The 18,752-nt window shown below is 44.0% G+C and overlaps 1 protein-coding gene across 2 annotated transcripts in view; it reads right to left on the reverse strand.

Annotated features, from left to right (window-relative positions):
• Positions 1 to 435: 435 nt before the first annotated feature.
• LMX1A (LIM homeobox transcription factor 1 alpha) overlaps positions 436 to 18,752 on the reverse strand; it is a 70,148-nt gene continuing 51,831 nt past the window's right edge. For both annotated transcript variants that reach the window (XM_082225542.1, XM_082225543.1), the window contains 6 exons: positions 16,548 to 16,780; positions 7,378 to 7,547; positions 4,976 to 5,053; positions 3,774 to 3,843; positions 1,868 to 2,041; positions 436 to 1,247 (listed from right to left, as the gene is read on the reverse strand). In XM_082225542.1, coding sequence (XP_082081668.1) covers positions 1,087 to 1,247; positions 1,868 to 2,041; positions 3,774 to 3,843; positions 4,976 to 5,053; positions 7,378 to 7,547; positions 16,548 to 16,780 — 886 coding nt within the window. In that variant the 3' untranslated portion in view covers positions 436 to 1,086. The remainder of the gene's footprint in view (positions 1,248 to 1,867; positions 2,042 to 3,773; positions 3,844 to 4,975; positions 5,054 to 7,377; positions 7,548 to 16,547; positions 16,781 to 18,752) is intronic.

The raw sequence follows: 18,752 nt of genomic DNA on the forward strand, positions 1-18,752 counted from the left end.
TTCATTTGAAAACCAATGAAGAAATGGAAAGAAGCATCAAATTGCCTCCAGCTGAGACTGCTACTCTAACTCTGCTTTTCCGTCTTTGCAAACCAAATGTGATATTTTAGAAAACCCGGTTCTTTCGTTTCATAACTTAAGTGCATTGAGCAATTTCTTAAATATAGCTCACTCAGAAAATAAAGTTATTTTTTGCTGTGCAGAACATTTCTATCATTAGGGATAAACCTGATGCAATATTAGGTGCGCTTGTATCTTGCATATAAATGCACACGCCCTTACATGAACACACTCAAACACCTTGACACACATGCTTGCCAGGCACCAAATTGATAGCTATATGAACAAACCATGAGCCTTCCCACCCCTCCCTACATTTTTGGCAGTGTCAAAAATGCCTCCCATGTCAATTATTTTCTGTCACTCATTGCAAAATAATAATAATAATGTTCATTTATTAGTTTAAATTGCTCTCACTCTCACATGCCCAGATCTAACTGACATCATTCTGATATCATCCTGTTCACTGTGTGATTCTGATAAGGTGGGTTCACTTACGTGATTAATCCAGGAAGGAGAAAGAAAGAGCAACCAAGGAAGAAATGATAGCAATGCAGAAATCGCAGAAGCCACCAGGATTGCCAAAAAGGATTGCAAAATGCACAAATTATTGAAAATTATCTAAGTTCCCCCCCCAAAGGGTAGTCCACCCAAATGAGGAACTTTTGTTTCAGCCCCAAAGTGGGAAATATTGCTTGCCTATCTAGTCTAAGCCTAAAGTACTGCTTTTTGCAACTTGCCTTCAAGACAGCCTTAAATAAAACACAGGGGGGGATAAGTTTTTGTCTTCTTTCATGCATTCCTTGACACTTCAAAATTTAAAACTCAGTTTCAAAAAGTCGTTCCATAAATGGGTTCGCGAAAGGAGAACAGAGTTTTGAATTCTTCCTTCACAAATGTTCCTGATTTCTGCTGAATTTTTCAAATGGTTAACGAAGCTAGCCATTTCAAAATCCTTTCCTCTCCTTCTCTCCAGGCGGCACCTGCAGTGAGCCCAGCCCTGGTCTGTTCAGAGCCTCAAATGCCTCAAGATGTGAAGTAGGAGCTCTGCATGGAGTACAGGTGGTCAATGGGGTTCCCCACTCTGGACTGCAAGGGCCCAGGTTCCACAGTTGTTAAGAAACAGTCGCCCAGGTTGCTGAGGGAGGTGTCGTCACTGTCCATCTCACACAAAAGGTGCTCAGAACCTTCAGAACAGAGAGAAAGATTTGTTCCACTCAGGCACAATCCACTCACACAACACTGAAATGAACAGGAGCTGCTCGGGTGCAGAGTCGGGCGAGAACTTCTTTCAGAAGTGCCATCAGAATTTTGACTAAGCCACTATAATAATAATAATAATAACAACAATAATAATAATAATAATAATAATAATAATAATAATAATAATAATATCTCTCATGTGTTTGAGGTAGCTAAACAGACATGCAATCTGAATCAAGGATCTAGACCAGGCATAGGCAAACTCCAGCCCTCCAGATGTTTGGTACTACAATTTCCATCATCCCTAGCTAACAGGACCAGTGGTTAGGGAATTGTAGTCCCAAACATCTGGAGTTTGTCTATGCCTGATCTAGATGGAAACCAGACACGTTTAAAATCTCAAGCTACACTAGCTTAAGCCTGGAAGCGCGGATATTGTCTTAGAGGGCTATGGACTCATGACATCCTAAATTCACGTTGCTAAGGGGTTCCGCTTAGTCTGTCTGAGACGTTGCAATGGGACATACAGAAAGAAGCCGTTTCAAACTCTGACTCAATTTACAGCTCCCTCAAAATGTGCAATATGCAGGGTTTCCGTTCTTACCATAAGGGTGCATGTGGTCTCCTGGCATTTGTGGCGGAGTGAGCCCTTGCCGGAAGGGGTCTGAACTGTAAACACTTTGATCAATGACCAATACTTGTTGTGGAGGTGGTTGCAAGGTGGTATAAGAGTTCATGATTCCTTCGAGGCCTGTGTTGTTGCCACTGTTTGTCTGAGCTGGAAGACAATGGCAAATAAAATGCATGCGTTCATAAGATCAGTCTCCCAGTACCTTATTATTTCACTTATGTCAGCAAGACCTGGCTCTTATCTGTCTTCTATACTGGTGCCTTTTTTCTTAAAGAACTTTTTTCTTGAATTTCCAGTCCCAGGAGGTGTGAACTCTTTCCCAGCTCCCCTATTTTCAAAGCCATACCCAACCAACCCATATACAACTTCTCATAAATGAATTAAACCATCAGTCAACTCAAATATATGAGCTGCTTAAAGAGTCACAGCCAGCCAGACCTACATTTTCTCAAGTTCATGAAAAATATAACTATAAGCTCCTTTGGAACTGGGATGCCAAGTTCACTGTACGACAGGACTCCTGTGATGATGATGATGATATTTATACCCTGCTCATCTGGCTGGGTTTCCCCAGCCACTCTGGGCAGCTTACAGCACATAAAAAATTGTAAACGATTAGATATTGAAAACTTCCCTAAACAGGACTGCCTTCAGATGTCTTCTAAAAGTTAGATAGCTGTTTATTTCCTTGACATCTGATGGGAGGGCATTCCACAGGGCAGGTGCCACTACTGAGAAGGCCCTCTGTTGCACAGAATGGAAATCCCCCCCATGTTTCAACCCCCTTCTCTCTCCCCCCCTCTCTCTTTCTTTCATTCTTTGACATGCAAAAGAACCCTCAACATGTTCAGTCTTAGAGTCAATTCAGAAAAGATGCTGAAAGATCAATGTCTGGATCTCAGACTTGTTTTTCTTTTTAGTTCAATACATCTGAGAGGGTTGGGGAACATTGGATCAGGAAACTCCTCTGCTTTTTGTCTCACAGAGGGAAGTGTACACACTTTAAAGGGGGTGACTGAGATCAGGAAAAGAACACAGGAAGGGTTTCCCACCACTGCTTTCCCAATTCATGTCCCCTCACTGAACTAAGAGAGAGAGAGAGAGAGAGAGAGAGAGAGAGAGAGAATATTCAGAAGACCCAGCCATGGATCTCCCAGTGCCTTGTTTTCATTGGCCCTTAATTCCTCTTATCATTAAACTAGATGTGTTCACTGTTCAGGGTGGGAGTTGAGTAGCATCATGCAAAAGAGGGGCCGTTGTGCTAGAAGAGTGACCCAAGCGTGGAAAGAAGAGTTGAGATGGGAAGCATGTTCAGCCTTGCATAGTAAGGGGAAATCGGGAAGCAAAGCTAAGGACTGAAAAAGCTATGGAGATTACAGTGGAAAACACACAACAATCTGCGGAGAGTTCCCAGGTAGGACATGGCAGCTGAGATGTCCTAGGAGCCAAGTGAATCATAACTTCTCCGTATCAATAAATTCCAGTTTTTCAAGGTAACACCCAAGAACTGAGTGTTGACAAAGCCATGGGATAAGTCAAATCAATATTGTGGGGAGGACCATAGCTGTTCATGGCATGCTATTAAAGTCTCTGAGGAAATGAAATCTTGCCCATTGCAGAGGACTGGTTCACTGGCCGCCATATATTGTTGATGCCCTCCCTCATTCAGCGTGGCATATTCTGCCTTCTGGCTCAAGTAGGAAGCACCTGCATTTGAAAGGAGAGGAGCTAGGAAAGTATTTGGTCCAGCAACTCCTGGTGCTTCCATGGAAAGAGAATCTACTTTCCATTTTCAGAATCCTGGCTGTAGGTGGTGGAGTTTCAAGGAAGAGGGAACAGGCAGCTCCCATGACAGAAGGGGGTTAGGAGACAGGCTTACCAGAAGTGAGCCTCTGTGTTGTTTGCTGATCTTGCTGTTGCTGCTGCTGTCGTCTTGCTAATTTCTTCATCTGTTACAGAAAGGGAGGAAAGGTTAGAACAAGCCAATATCCCCTCCTTTTCTTTTCTTAAATGGTGGGAAAGCATCCACAAGGTTAGCAGAAGCATGATGCTGCCGTTACACTTTGATAGTTCTTAAGATGGGCATCTTAAAATGGGCTGAGAGAGAGAGCCCTGTCTAAGGAGGAGGTGGGGTTGCGGGCTTCACGGCCCCTCCACACGTGCGATGGGCGGAGGCCAGCCCCCGCGCGATTGGGGGGATTCCCGGCTGCGTCACCCCCCAGCCAGCCAATCGGCCAGTTCAGGGGGTGTGGCCTGCCCTATTTAAACCAGGACGTGGCCGGGGATCTCCCTCTTTGCCGCTCGCCAGCTGTTCCTGCTTTTCCCACCCTCCCGCCCTATAAGGTTGTCATTCTTTGACCTTGCTATAGACCTTGGTTGGTCGCCATTGAGGGGCCTGGTAGGAATTTTTCCACTTGGCAAATTGGCACCAGCCACTTGGTTTTCACCTACCTTGTAGCAAATCATCACAACTTTTCAGGTATTGGCAGTTAGGCATTGGTATAGTTCTGTAGATGGAAGAGGGGAGATAGCGCCATCACCTGCCCCATATATTGAAGGGTAGTCTGATAAAGGATTCCGGGGGGTGTGGCCCTGCCAAAGCCTAGGGAGGTGAGGGCCTAAGGCACGCCACCTAGCGGTGACCCTGGGGGGAGTTCCTAGTTGATGTGCATCAGCAGGACTCCCCCTATTGGTGGTTAACCCTTCCCAGATGTCGAGCGGACGGGCTGAAGTCAGATATAGTCAGTTAGGACCAATGCCTAAGCCAATACTGCTCATCACCTGTAACCAATAAAGTTGTGGCCTTTTTTAGCCCATTAACCTTAATAATTGTGTCATGTGTCATTATTTCCACCGGGACTCAACCATACAACTTCTGCCAGCCTATGCAGCTCAGTGCAACTATGCTAGATGGTTTGTAAGATAGCTTCCCAAATCCAAAAATGCAATCTGCAAATTGCCTATTCCTACTCCAAACTAGGACTACATTTTAAGTTTAGATAGATAGCCCTCCTATCTAAAAATGGATGAAAGGCCCCAGCGTCATTATGTAGTAAGTGATTCAAGGAGAAATGTTGTTACCTTAGCTCTTTGATTCTGGAACCAGACCTGAACAACTCGGACACTCAGCCCCGTCTCGGCTGCTAACGTTTCCCTTACCTTCATGAAATGTCAGAACAGCAGACATGATTATTCGTTTAAAACAGAGGCAAAAGGATCAGCAAAATACTAAATGTGTAGGACTCTCAACACAAATTTCAACATTTTCATAAAAGGGTTTTTTCATTGTGGCACAAAATCTCAACGTTTGCAGTTGCTCCCTAGATTTCTCACCAAAATCCAAAACCTTAAGAACTGGAAGTTTTTGGAGTTCGGCAGTCAGATTTCAAGCATGTGTCTCCAAACAGGGGAGCTGTGAAAACACGCAGAACACTGTTCAGTGCGCATCAAAAGTGATCATGGGGATGAAGCAACTCCCCTGGGGGGGGGGGAGTTGCAGCATTTGAGACTTTTTGGTTTAGAGCAAAGGCTAGTAGCAGGTGACAGGATAGAAGTTTTAAAAATTATGCATGGCATGAAGAAAGGTTTTCCTTACTGTCTCATAACACTGAATGTTGGAAGATGCAGAACAGACAAAGGAAAGCGCTTCTCCGCTCAGTGCATAAACTATGGAATTTTATCCCACAAGAGGTAGCAATGGACACCAATTGGATGGGTTTAGAGAAATGGCTATTAGCTACAATGACTATGTCCTATCCAGGGGCAATATGCCTCTGAAGAGTAGCGGCTGGGGAACAGAAGTGGGCGAGGGCTTTCCACAGGCTCCTCACTGGCCATTGTGAGAAAAAGATGCAGGAATGGCTGGACCTTTGGTTTGATCCAGCAGGGATCTTATGGTTTAATGTGGGATTATTATTTTTCTAAAGAACCCACAACTCTTTAGTTTTTCCCTGTAAAGGTAAAAAAGGTAAAGGACCCCTGGACAGTTAAGTCCAGTCAAAGGCGACTAGGGGGTTGCAGTGCTCATCTTGCTTTCAGGCCGAGGGAGCCAGCGTTTGCCAGCTTTCCAGGTCATGTAGCTAGCATGACTAAACCGCTTCTGGCGCAACGGGACACCGTGACAGAAACCAGAGCACACAGAAATGCCGTTTACCTTCCCGCCACAGCAGCACCTATTTATCTACTTGCACTGGTGTGCTTTTGAACTGCTAGGTTGGCAGGAGCAGGGACAGAGCAACAGGAGCTCACCCTGTCATGCGGTTTCGACTGGTAAGCCCAAGAGGCTCAGTGGTTTAGACCACAGTGCCACCCACATCCTCTGAACAGTAGCTGCTGGGGAAATGAAGTGGGGGAGTGTGCTGTGCTGCTCAAATCCTGTTTGGGGCTTTCCACGGGCATGTGGGGTGTGAAACACAGTGCAGTCAAATACATCATTCCTAGAGTGGACATGTTTACACATGAAGAGGAATGTTTGTCCAGACAGTAGATAAACTTCCTGTTTTCTCCTGTGCTGGGACAAACTTCCTCTACATGTGACCAGAGTTGGGTATGACCTTACCTGTGCAGGTAACAAAATAGCACAGGGCAGGCAGCCATCTCTCTCTCTGACTCCATTCCTTGAAGAAGCAACAGCTCCTTAACCTGAGATGCTCTCTTGGCTGGAAGCCAAGAGAGGACAAAAGAACTATCTCCTTATGGGATAGATTCCAGGTGTATATATTTTGTAACTTAAGTCTGCCTTCTGGGATCCATTTGTGAACAGAATGTGTGAGTAAACTCTTTTTATACTTTTATACAAGACTGTGTCGTGTCTATTCTTTTTAGGAGGGAATAAAAGGGGAATTACCAGGAAACTTATTTTAGAGGTTTATGCAAGCTTGGCAAACCTATCAGCTGTGCAAGTTTAAAAGGGGAATGTTACTCTGCTAAATCATAGAACTGGTTAGGAAGGATATTGTTAAACAATATATCCTCTCCTGCCTTCCTGAACATTCCCACAGGGCACCTCACTGGTCATCGTGAGAACAGAATGCGGGAATAGCTGGCCCTTTGGTTTGATCCAGCAGGGAATCTTTTTTCCAAACTAAACAACCCACAATTTTTGAGTTTTCCCAGCAGGTAAGGGGCTCTCAGGCTTAAGTAGGCTTAAGCAGGGCTACACAACTTGCAGTCCATCAGCATGTCATCTACATACAGTGGCTCACGCCTGGGTCATTAAATCTCTCTTGTCCTTTTGCTGACTGCTCAGGAGTGATGGTCAAGTGCCTGGGAAATCACAACACTTGCCTGTTGGGCTGCATTCTGTTTAGTGGACCACACGCCTGAATCTGACTGCCACCGACAGAGCACAATGTCTAGGAATTATTAAGACAGGAGTCACTCTACGGCCATGGAATTCAACAACATCTGAGGCAGTGTAAACTGGCTACCTCTGGTGATTCCAGTGTTCATGGTGCCAGTTTCTCCTTATGATCAAACTGTACCTTCCTGCATGGTTTAGAAGACACTTCAAACGATGCCTTGAATGCCCGGCGCTGCTGGGTCGTCAAGATGGTCCGGGGTCGTTTCGGCCGCTTGTGATCCTTGCTCTCCTCGGCTGTTTTCCCAGTGCCATCTCCCATTTTGCACAGGCTCCCTTCATCATCACTTTTACCTTGAAAGATTGGGGAAAGGGATAAAATCCCGCACAGTGTGATTCACGAGCCAGCCTTTGCTTAAAACGAAATCACCCCAAATTGAGAAGCCGCATGGAAAAGCTCCATACTAACAGGAAGATGCTCAAAAACCCTTTCAGAATTTGCACAAGTAGGGCTACAAAGCACTCGGAAGCATTTGGTAAGGAAAGGAAAGACAGTGGAGAGAAACCAGGAGTCCTGTGTTGCAACCTTTACAGGGATGTGGCTGGGGTGATTGTAAGGAAATAACAAAGCAGTCAGGTGGAATATTGCTGAATAAGATTTTGTAAATGGGAACACAGAAAAGGGAGATGTGAGGGAGTCAAGAAAGAGGGTTATGGAAATAACATTTAAGAAAGTGAACCTTTTTTCTTATGCCTTTTTTCATGTCTTCTTTCTCTTTTTTCTGATATGTTTAATGTCTGTATTTCTGTATTGTATTTTTTTGTGATTTTGTATTTACTTTGTTTTTTTATTTGTGGAAACTTAATAAAACATTTATTTAAAAAAAGGAAATAACAAAGCAGTCAAAAGAGGATTATAAACTCAACTCAAATCTGGTTACACAGCAAGTCAGCAGCCATCTCCCAGTGGCCTAAATGCCTTCCTAAAGAAGGATATTTAAACATCCTTCTGCAAACTAGAAACAAGATGGCCAGACAGGCTTCTCTGGGCAAAGGTTTCAAAGTGGGAATTAGCCTTGCTCCAGTTGCCACTAATGGAACCTCAGACAGCCTAACCCTAACCCTAGATTCAGACCATTTCAAATTTTTAAAGTCAACAGTAACATTTGGAATTAAGCCCAGAGATTGTTACCAAGTGCAGTTCTGTATGTACAGGTATCATATGGTGTTTTTAGCTAAGACCCAACCTATAGCTCAGCCCCAAATGCTCTTTAAGAATGTCCCCATTGCGCACTGGAGAAATCTCACCTCAAGGCTCTCGAAGCATGCATCACGGCAGCCAGAACTCCACTGAAGAGTAATTAAGCAGGCTTTTCAATTAGCATGTGTGTGAAACGCCGGGACACTTTACCTGGGAGGTGTAGAAGCTCTTAAGCCATCGGCCTCCATTACTCTAAGTAAATGTCTGGAATAAGGTAGTCCTAATTGGCAAGGTTAGCATTCCAGTAAAATGTTTGGCACTAGAGTGTGCGCCTTCAATACTATGCCGCTTCAGGTTGCACATGGAGGGGCGCACGCCATTTTAAAAAAATGTTTCCTCATATTAACAGTTCCTTGCAAACAGAAAATGAGCACAGCAACGGAGAATGGTTCTGGCCCTAAACCAAGACCCGGCTGTGATAATTTTCAACTTGCACGGTGCATTTAAAAACGACAGCAAATCTATGGAGTGGTAAAAGCTTTCTGGGAAATGATATATAATGAGTTAAAGAAACTGTTTAAGAAAACTTTTGTTAAAAAACCAGAAGGTTTTCTGTTAGGTATACAGTGGTACCTCAAGTTATGAACTTAACTCCCCTTACATTTCCCCTTACTTTTTAGAAGGAAAAATGTGCGTCTTATGGAGCAAAAAATACGGTAGTTCAGTGTCTACAATGCTGCCAGATTCTTAACTAGATCAAAACACCTCTCTGGTGCTGCGTTTGCCCCTCAGCGCATTATTGCTAGGAGGCGTTCCTGTTTCTCTTTTGCAGGATGACTAGAGAAACGGGCTGATCAGAAGGAACATTTTATCATATGTGGTGGGAATGTAAGAAAGTAAAAAACTTCTGGGAAATGATATATAATGAGATGAAAAAGATGTTGAAATATACATTTCTTTAAAAAATCAGAAGCATTTTTACTTGGCACTATAGGTGAGGATATTAATAGAAAGGATGTAAAATTGTTTTTATATCCAACAACAGCGGCAAAAGTATTGGTGGCTCAGAAATGGAAACAAGAAGAAATACCGACGAAAGAAGAATGGCAGACAAAATTCATGGACTACGCAGAATTGGATAAAATGACAGGAAGGATTTGAAACCTGTGGGACCAGAGATTTACAGAAGATTGGAAGAAATATACAAACTATTTGAAGAGCAACTGTAATAAGCAAATTACGCTACAAGAAGTTCTGTAAGGAGAAATATATGAAATATTGCAAAGAAGAGAAAGAAGAGAGATATTAGTTATGAGATTTAAATGTAATAGTGGAAATAAGAAATGTAAATCAAATAAATAGATTGGAAAATTTTCATATGTGATTGTTGGAAGTCAAAACAATTGTATAAGATGTTAAAGTACGTTTAATTATTGTTGAAAATGATATGTTGAAAATTAATTTTAAAAATTATATACGGAGGGAAAAGAGAGAAACGGGCTGATCAAATATTTCCCACATCTGTCCCTATAGGAGAATGAAATAGGGAAATGCTGTGAAATGGATGGGGAAGGGGGGAGGGAAACAGTGCGGAGAGAAGTCTGGGGGAATCCCATCCCATGAAAGAAGAGTGACCGTGTCCCCCCGCCACCCCAGACACCTGCTCGCCAAATCCCTCCAAATGATGGAAAGTTGATTCTGCTTTAGCGTGGCAATGCTTTTAATTAACTCTGCCTTTCAAGCCTTCCTCGAACAGGGTAGGAATTAATTAATCTTTAAGACTCCTCCTGGTGTCACATGGGAAAGGACTACAGGCGGTTTATATTGTCTGCCGTGACCTCTGCGCAACCCCAAGGCTCACTGGGGGAATGATGAAGAACCGGCTTCGTGTATGAAGATGAAGAAATTCTTTGGTTAGGGGGAATTAGGAAAAGGAGGGATGTTAGTACACTTTTAATTGGAAAGGGGGCTCCTCTTTCACAGGCGCCTGTTTACTTAGGCTTGGACACTGGGGCTCAAGGGAAGGAGTCATTGAACTGAGGGCTTTGCAGATTATGGGCAGCATATGGCTTCCAGCGCTTTGCTCTTTATTTTTATTTTCTCATAAAGTGGTCCTAAGTTTGCATTGTGCTCCTTGTTCCCTTATGTTTCTGACTGGGTCTTTAAAGATACATATATGCTGACTGGTCAAGTAGATGCCATAATCTCATAGCCTCACAATTAAATGTCACGGGGGAAAGTCTGTCCTTCCTCTTAGACAGAGAATGATAGAATCATAGAATTGTAGAGTTGGAAGGGACCACGAGGGTCATCTAGTCCAACCCCCTGCAATACAGGAATCTTTTGCCCAACGTGGGGCTCGAACTGACTGAGCTATGGAGCGCTCCACATTTATTTTGCTTTTTAGAAAACTTATATTCTGCCAGTCAACCAAACAGGTTCTCAGGCCAGCTTGTAGCAAATCAGGGCAGCCCTTTGAGAAGTTAAGCTGAGAGGGTTAGACTGCAATATAGAAAATATACTGGTGCTTTTAGTTTACATGTGAGAGCTTTACATGTGAGAGCCTAATGGCCCAATCCTACTTATGACTAGATTGTACTGAAGATAGTGAGACTTATTTTTGAGTCAGTGTGGTTTAGGGTTGGATTACACAACTTTGCTGTTTATCATCAGCATCTACGTAAAAAACAACAACGCCAATCAGGCCCAAATAAACAGAACTGGACTCCTTGATTAATTGTAATTCAGCAGCTTCACACCAGAGAACCCTTTAAAATGTCTTTGTTCAAGTATGACTACCTTAAGAGTGTGGGGTGTGAAACACAGGGCAGTCAAATACAACATTCCTAGAGTGGACATGTTTAGACATGAAGAGGGATGTTTGTCCAGACAGTAGATAAACTTCCTGTTTCCTCCTGTGCTGGGACAAACTTCCTCTGCATGTGACCAGAGGTGGGCGTGACTTTACCTGTGCAGGTAACAAAAGCACAGGACTGACCACCACATCTCTGTTTCCTCCATTTTGCTTTCATCGAAGAAGCATCAGCCTGAGAAACTCTCTTGGCTTCCAGCCAAGGAACAAAGGAGCAAAGGACAAAGGAACTATCTCCCTATGGGATAGATTCCAGGTGTATATATTTTGTAACTTATGTCTGCCTTCTGGGATCCATCTGTGAACAGAATGAGTGAGTAAACTATTTTATACTTTTATACAAGACTGTGTCGTGTCTATTCTTTTTAAAGAGGGTATAAAAGGGGAACTACCAGGAAACTTATTTTAGAGGCTTAAGCAAGCCTGGCAAACCTATCCGCTGTGTAAGTTTAAAAGGGGACTGTTACTCTGCTAAATTGTAGTACTTGTTAACACAAGTTGGGAAGGATATAATTAAACAATATATCCTCTCCTGCCTCCTTGAGCATTCCCACAAAAAGTGCTCTGGTTTCTGGATGCTGTCATTTCTCATGTCAGATTTGGGTTTGTTTATTCCAGAGGTAGTGAACCTTTCTGTTCCAATGGGAACTACTGCAAGCCAGCTTTGACAGGCAGACAGGGCCACCCAGCTCTCAACCAACTGAAGTCATAAGGGTGTCAGGTGATTCACAGGTAGGTCACTCACCTGCCAAAAGTAGTCCATGGGGCTGGGGGGGGAGTGGTTTTAAAGCACCGTACAAGGCTTGCAAAGAGCACTGTGCAGTGCTTTTAAGCGCCAATGATCAGCAGGCTTGAATTGCCTACTCATCAGCAAATGGGCAGGAAGCTCAAGTCTGCAGGGATCGGCTGTGTGCAAGTTGCGCATCAAGAACTCAGTTGCACAGCCAAACCAAGCATTCCTTGAACTGATGGGTGGGAGGTCCAAGCCTGTTTCCTGCACAGATCAGCTGCACAGAACTTGCTCTTGCAGCCAAATTATCCACGCCTCTCCCTGGCCAATTTTGCTCCATTGGTCTATTGCGTAAAGACAGGTTTGTTTCTCCATTCCTGGCAGGAGATAGCACATATGACAGCAGAAGATGAGCAAGTGAAGCAATCTGTGATGCTGTGGCTGACACTGTTAGGTCCTGTAATAGTGTTGCCCGAGTAGATATGGGAGCAAACATGGCATCTTGGTTTGTGGTGGGGTTTGGTCTCTGTGTTTGTGCCTTTGTGACGTGGTCTGTATGTGGTCCAACTACCAATGGAAAGAGTCTGAGGCTCAAGGGAGACTAGCTGTCTGCAACCAAGTACAGGTCGACTATCCAAGACCTGCAAGAGGGAAGTGTCATTGGCTATAGACCACTGGAAGTATGTTGGAGCAGCTTTGGCTTTGAGCCGTAGATGACATCAAGTGGTGCTTCATTATCTTCTCTTCGAGGTCTGTAGTGTAGTAGAGATCTAGGTTTGTGCAAGGAAAGTGGATTAAAGCACATTTTCTTTCTTTAGGGGGTCAGATTGTCCTTAGGAAAGGGACACGGAAGGGATAGATATAAGATATATGTTCAAAAATACAGTAAAGGTTTGCTATCTATGCTAGCATTTGACTGATGTTAAAGAGAGACTGAGTTGAGAAATAAGACCAAGGGTACATAGTGATAGAGGAATGTATTAGATATAATGTAAAGAAATATACAATAATAAGAGTACATTCATTTGTAAAAAAGGAATATACAATGGGATAGACAGGAAGTCCAACGTGTTGGTATATATATGATTTTGGAATAGTTTTTTGTCCTTATGTTTTGTTTTGTTTTGTTTTCCTTTAAGTATATAAACTTTGTATACATGCTGAAAATTACAGTATAATAAGCCTTGTGATGTAATATGGTAATGTTTACAGATGTAACATAAGAACTTTAATAAATAAATAAAACTGCAAGCAAAAACAAAAGGAAAGGGACACGGACAAAAAAATGTGCGACAATGACACCACCAGGTAGATAAATCAAAATAAATGCTCGTTGTCACATGATCTCCTCACTAACAAATCAGAAGCAATGCTCAGTAAAAGGCAGGCAGCACATAACCTCCACATGAAGCTTTGTGCAAGCAAATCAGGACAAATGCTCCCTGAACAGATCATCTGGAGAAGCACTTAATATCTATTGTTTTTGCATTTCATTTCCATTTGGCCTCCCTCCTTTACTTTTCAACCACCATCTCTTTCCAATTTAGAATTACAAGACATGCACCTGATGAAATGGACTGTGGCCCTCAAAGGTTTCTGCCATAATCCATTTCTGCCACAAAGAATCTTTATTGCTTTTGCCTCATTCTACTCAGTGCTCGGCGTGATGGGGCGTTGTGTTCAATTTCAGGAAATATTCCTGGAAGAAACCTGTGAATGGTACCTCTAAGGGGCAATCAGAGACGCATGACAACCTGGCAGCTAGCCGTGGAATGGGCCTGAGGCTCAATAGGCCAAGTCTGGCAGTCTCGGTCTTCTGCTCCACTGAGCCCAATCTCCTTCGCAAAGAACACGATGCAACTGCTCTCACTTCTGAGAACTATCTGGGCAGAGCAATTGAGTCTTTTCAATCAAACCTGGCTCTTTCTCATTGCGTATCTAGTTACTTCACTCCATTTACCACCCATCTGCCAGAAGATGGCAGCATTTTGCTGGTTTTGTTCTACGTGGCAGCTGCATTTTCTAGAGTCACCTCTCTGTCAAAACGGTCATTATCAAAGCCATCACGGTGCTGTTTGTGATGTGGGCGAGTGTGTGAGAGAGTCCGGTCCGTCCTACAATCCTAACCTTTCTCTGAAAAAGGTCTCATCCCCACTCTTGGATTTACAGCTGGCAAAAGAAGAAAACGTTCCCTATGTAATTCTTACTCATTCCTGCTTTCTGCCTCTTATCTCTCTCGTTGCGCCAACCAGAGCCAAGACTCTGACATGGAGGGAGAGGAATGCCAGGAGGGCTAGTGGCAGAGACTGTGTTAAACCCCCAGCACCCAAGCAAAGAGTCTTTCAAGCCAGAGACTGGTACCTCTGAAGGCAGCACCCACTGAATTCAGATTCTCCCAAGGGACTGGCACCCTCAGAACCACAGGGGGTATGGAAAGCTAAGGAGGTGCCAAGAACCTGCTGAAATTGTCTGTTCCTTGTGATCTGTCCAGGGTACTGAAGGACCAGTTGCTAACTTTGTTTCAACGTTTCTTGGTTTCTGATTGGACGTGCTGTCCCTGCCCACTGCTCAGCACTGCCTGCCCCTGACCCCGACCAAAGATTTGGAAGGTGATCTTGAGATGGAGGAAGAAATCAAGGAGACGACTAAAGGATAAAGTGTTGCAACAACGAATCTCACACTGAACGGATAGATGCATGCTTGAGTCATGACAAAGAAACAAAGGAAATCGTAAGAGGCAAGAAGGCTTCCTTCGGAAAATGCGAGTCTTGACCAAATGAGAACAAAAAAGGGTACAAACTCAGGGAAAAAATATAACAGCTGAAAATAAGGCAAGCAAATAAGAAAAAAATAGGAGGATATTGATAAAAACACTAAGACCAATATTAAAAAAAATTAAATACATGAGAGGTCAGGAAGACCATTGGGACATTAGATAACAAGGGACTGGCTTTGTTGATTGTGCCGCAATTTGTGGAACATCATCTGGTCACCGTATAAAAGTGAGTGTTCTCTATAGTTGTGCCTGTCCTCTGAGATACCTTCCATCCTTGGACTCAGGAGGCATCAACCTTTGGGTGCTTCTGGCATTTATTAAAAGCTCGTTTGTTTGTTCAGACTTCCCCTGATTTGTAGCACTCATCCTACTGCCTTGAATGGTATAAGATACCTGTACTATTTTTGAAACTGAAATGGCTTTGAATGCATTTTTATTTACTTCTTTATAAACTGTTTCAAGATTTATTCGCAATGATAAGTGGAGGGGGGTAATTGGGCAGTTCAAGACAATGCATGAGACTTGACAGAGTCTGAGACCTAGTTTTAACTGAGTTTACAAAACTACCTTTGGGCTGAGGCTGGGCTGCTTCAGTTTGTGGCTGTTGGGCCACAATATTTATCGCTCCTCCTTGCAAAACAATTCCCTGTGCACAGAACACTAATATGTTGGGGAGAAGGCTAAGTCAGAACTCAGACACAAGCCAGAAACAGGTTAACTGCTTGTGAGGGAACATTCTCCACAGAGTTTTTTTGATGGATTAAGCAGATATGGAGTTATTTTAATCAGATACAGGTTTGTTTGTTTCCTTGTTTCCTTGCTTGTTTCCTTGCTTGCTTGCTTTAAAGTTAGGTGTGTTTTATTCTATTGCTTTTAAATATTGCTCCCTTGAGCTTCAGCTGAAGCTCAACATCAAAAAAACGAAGATCATGGCCACTGGTCCCATCACCTCCTGGCAAATAGAAGGGGAAGAAATGGAGGCAGTGAGAGATTTTACTTTCTTGGGCTCCCTGATCACTGCAGATGGTGACAGCAGCCACGAAATTAAAAGACACCTGCTTCTTGGGAGAAAAGCAATGACAAACCTAGACAGCATCTTAAAAAGCAATCACCTTGCCAACAAAGGTCCGTATAGTTAAAGCCATGGTTTTCCCAGTAGTGATGTATGGAAGTGAGAGCTGGTTTGCTGCCGAAGAATTGATGCTTTTGAATTATGGTGCTGGAGGAGACTCTTGAGAGTCCCATGGACTGCAAGAAGATCAAACCTATCCATTCTGAAGGAAATCAGCCCTGAGTGCTCACTGGAAGGACAGATCCTGAAGCTGAGGCTCCAAGACTTTGGCCACCTAACGAGAAGCGAAGACTCCCTGGAAAAGACCCTGATGTTGGGAAAGACTGAGGGCACAAGGAGAAGGGGACGACAGAGGACGAGATGGTGGGACAGTGTTCTCGAAGCTACCAACATGAGTTTGACCAAACTGTGGAAGGCAGTGGAAGACAGGAGTGCCTGGCGTGCTCTGGTCCATGGGGTCACAAAGAGTCGGACACGACTAAACGACTAAACAACAACAACAACATTGCTCCCTTCCCCTGGGGTTGGTGTGAATCAGAAATAAATAACAGATATTTTGCAGCCCAGAGGATTGCGAATTATAAAACTAAGAGCAGATTGGGGAATGTCACCGGGGAACATTTCATACCCTGACCCCCAAATATCACAACAAGAGCCCTTCTGCAGCAGACCGTAACCAGCAGCACCCTTAAGACCCCCTTACCAGAATCAGACGCAGTTGGGCTCACTAGGCTGAGGAGATCACGCTCCTTCTCATAGTCGCTCTTGCAAAGCAGCTGGTCCTCCTTCAGGACAAATTCGTCCCCCTTCTGAAGCTGCTTCTCACAGACACAACAGCAGAAGCAGCCCACGTGGTAGACACTTTTTTGGGCTCGCATGACGAACTCGCTGGGGGCAATGGCTCCAAAGCAGCTGCTGCACTTCACTGCAAAGAGTCTGCCATGCAAAAGGCCCAAAGCAGAGTGTTAGGTTTAGGCCTCGATTGGGGTGGTCAGCTTAGCAGTCGGTTTTGGAACAGACCCCATTACTCCCTTACGTTGCCCCCCAAAAATTAAGGCTATCTTGTGCTGGCAATGGAAGGCAGAAATTGCTTGTTTTTCTTTCTCTGCGTTGACATTGCCCCAAACTTGTGCTTTAATCTTGCTTTTACTGACAATTTTTTGTGTCAGTGAATTTCAGTTCAGGGCCATAGCTGTCAAGCGTCCCTTATTTGGTGGGACAGTCCCTTATCCCAGCGCCATGTCCCGCTGCTGCCCCTTATTGATGATGTCCCTTAAATAAGCTACTGAAAGTAATGGGGCCCTTTCTATGTCCAGCTGTGCTTTGTCAACAACAAATTGTTGCTGTTTTTTGTGTTGAATATATGCTATATGGTAATTTATGGACCTAATAGGTATCTAAAGCCACTTGCACGCAACAAAATATGTATTTTATCAAAGTAATTGTTGATCCCTTATTTTGGCTGCTGATCCCTTATTTTCGAGGCTGCTGGTCCCTTATTTTCAAATCTGTAAGTTGACAGCTATGTTCACCTAGGGTGCCCTCTGACTTTTTGAGGAAAATCTCACTCTAGAACACAACTTATGTTCTAGCCAAACACCCACCAATCTGTAATGCCTGGAGGGAATATCAACCTTTGAGCTTCTTGGACCTTGTAATAGCCATGGAAACTGCAAGGTGGCACAGCCCTGAACTAGTCTGAACTAAGAACTGTGTGCTGCTCCAGATTGTGGCGGGGGCAGAAGGGGTGGGGAGTGACCCAAAGTTTCTCCACTTTAAACGGCACACTGCTTTCTCATAAAAGGCAAGCAGGCCACAGAGAAGAGCAGGGCTCGTCTTGCAGAGACAGGGTTGCCATTGCAAACTTTTGATTCCGAACATTCTGGCAAGTGGCCTGCACCTGTGGCAGGTTGAGGGTTGAGGCAAAATGGAGAAACAGGTGTGAGAGTAATCCCTGTGATCTACTGCTGCCCCATCACCATATAGCTTTGCCCTCCCAGCGCAACAAACACATACAGTGCATGTATTTGGCAGCTCACGAGAGCCAATGGGGGGGAATCACAAACCTGCAGACTTCAGTCTCACATGCAACAATGTGTGAAAGTGTCACAGTGGCTGAGCTCAGAAACCTGAAGGGGTTGTAACATGTCTACCCAGAAGCAAAAGGTTGCAGCAAAGAATGGAGTTCATGATTGGCTGTTGGACCTGTACTAACATTTCAGAAATTATTATGAAGTATAAATAAAGAACACAACAAACGTTCTTAGAATACACTGCTTGCCTTCCAGTTAGATCTTGAATTTATCCAGACCTGGGCACCTAAACACTGGTTGCCATAAATCTCTGCTGACTTAAAACACTTCCCTGCCGCCTGAAATATCGCACATGATCTTGTACTGGATTGCCAGCCTAAGATCAACTGATGAAAGACCTGCAACTAGTTTAAGACTCAAGAAACTTGAATTCTTGACATGGTTTAAGGTTGCCATGGCGAGAGAGCAGAGCTCTTGTTTCTTTAACAGCTGTGTGACTAGCAGAAATTCAATTGGTTGGCCCTTATTTAGATTTTGTTTATGGGTTTGCCTGTAGACATGCTGTGCCTATCAATCATATTGCTCATGTTCAGCTCCTGGTTGATCCACTCCAGCCTATCAGTCAACGACCCTTTATGGGGACCCTTCATGGGGTGAGCAGTGGGGACGGCTTCCAATCCCTGCCTTATGCTTACTGAAACCAAGAAGGTCCAAATAGGGATTAGAGGGGATCTCACCTGGTTACAGGATGCGGGTGGCCCTGTGGGTTAAACCACAGAGCTTAGGACTTGATCAGAAGGTCGGCGGTTCAAATCCCCATGACGGGGTGAGCTCCCATTGCTCGGTCCCTGCTTCTGCCCACCTAGCAGTTCGAA

This window comes from Podarcis vaucheri, assembly GCF_965113315.1.
Source record: "Podarcis vaucheri genome assembly, chromosome: 6".
Lineage (NCBI taxonomy): Eukaryota > Metazoa > Chordata > Lepidosauria > Squamata > Lacertidae > Podarcis > Podarcis vaucheri.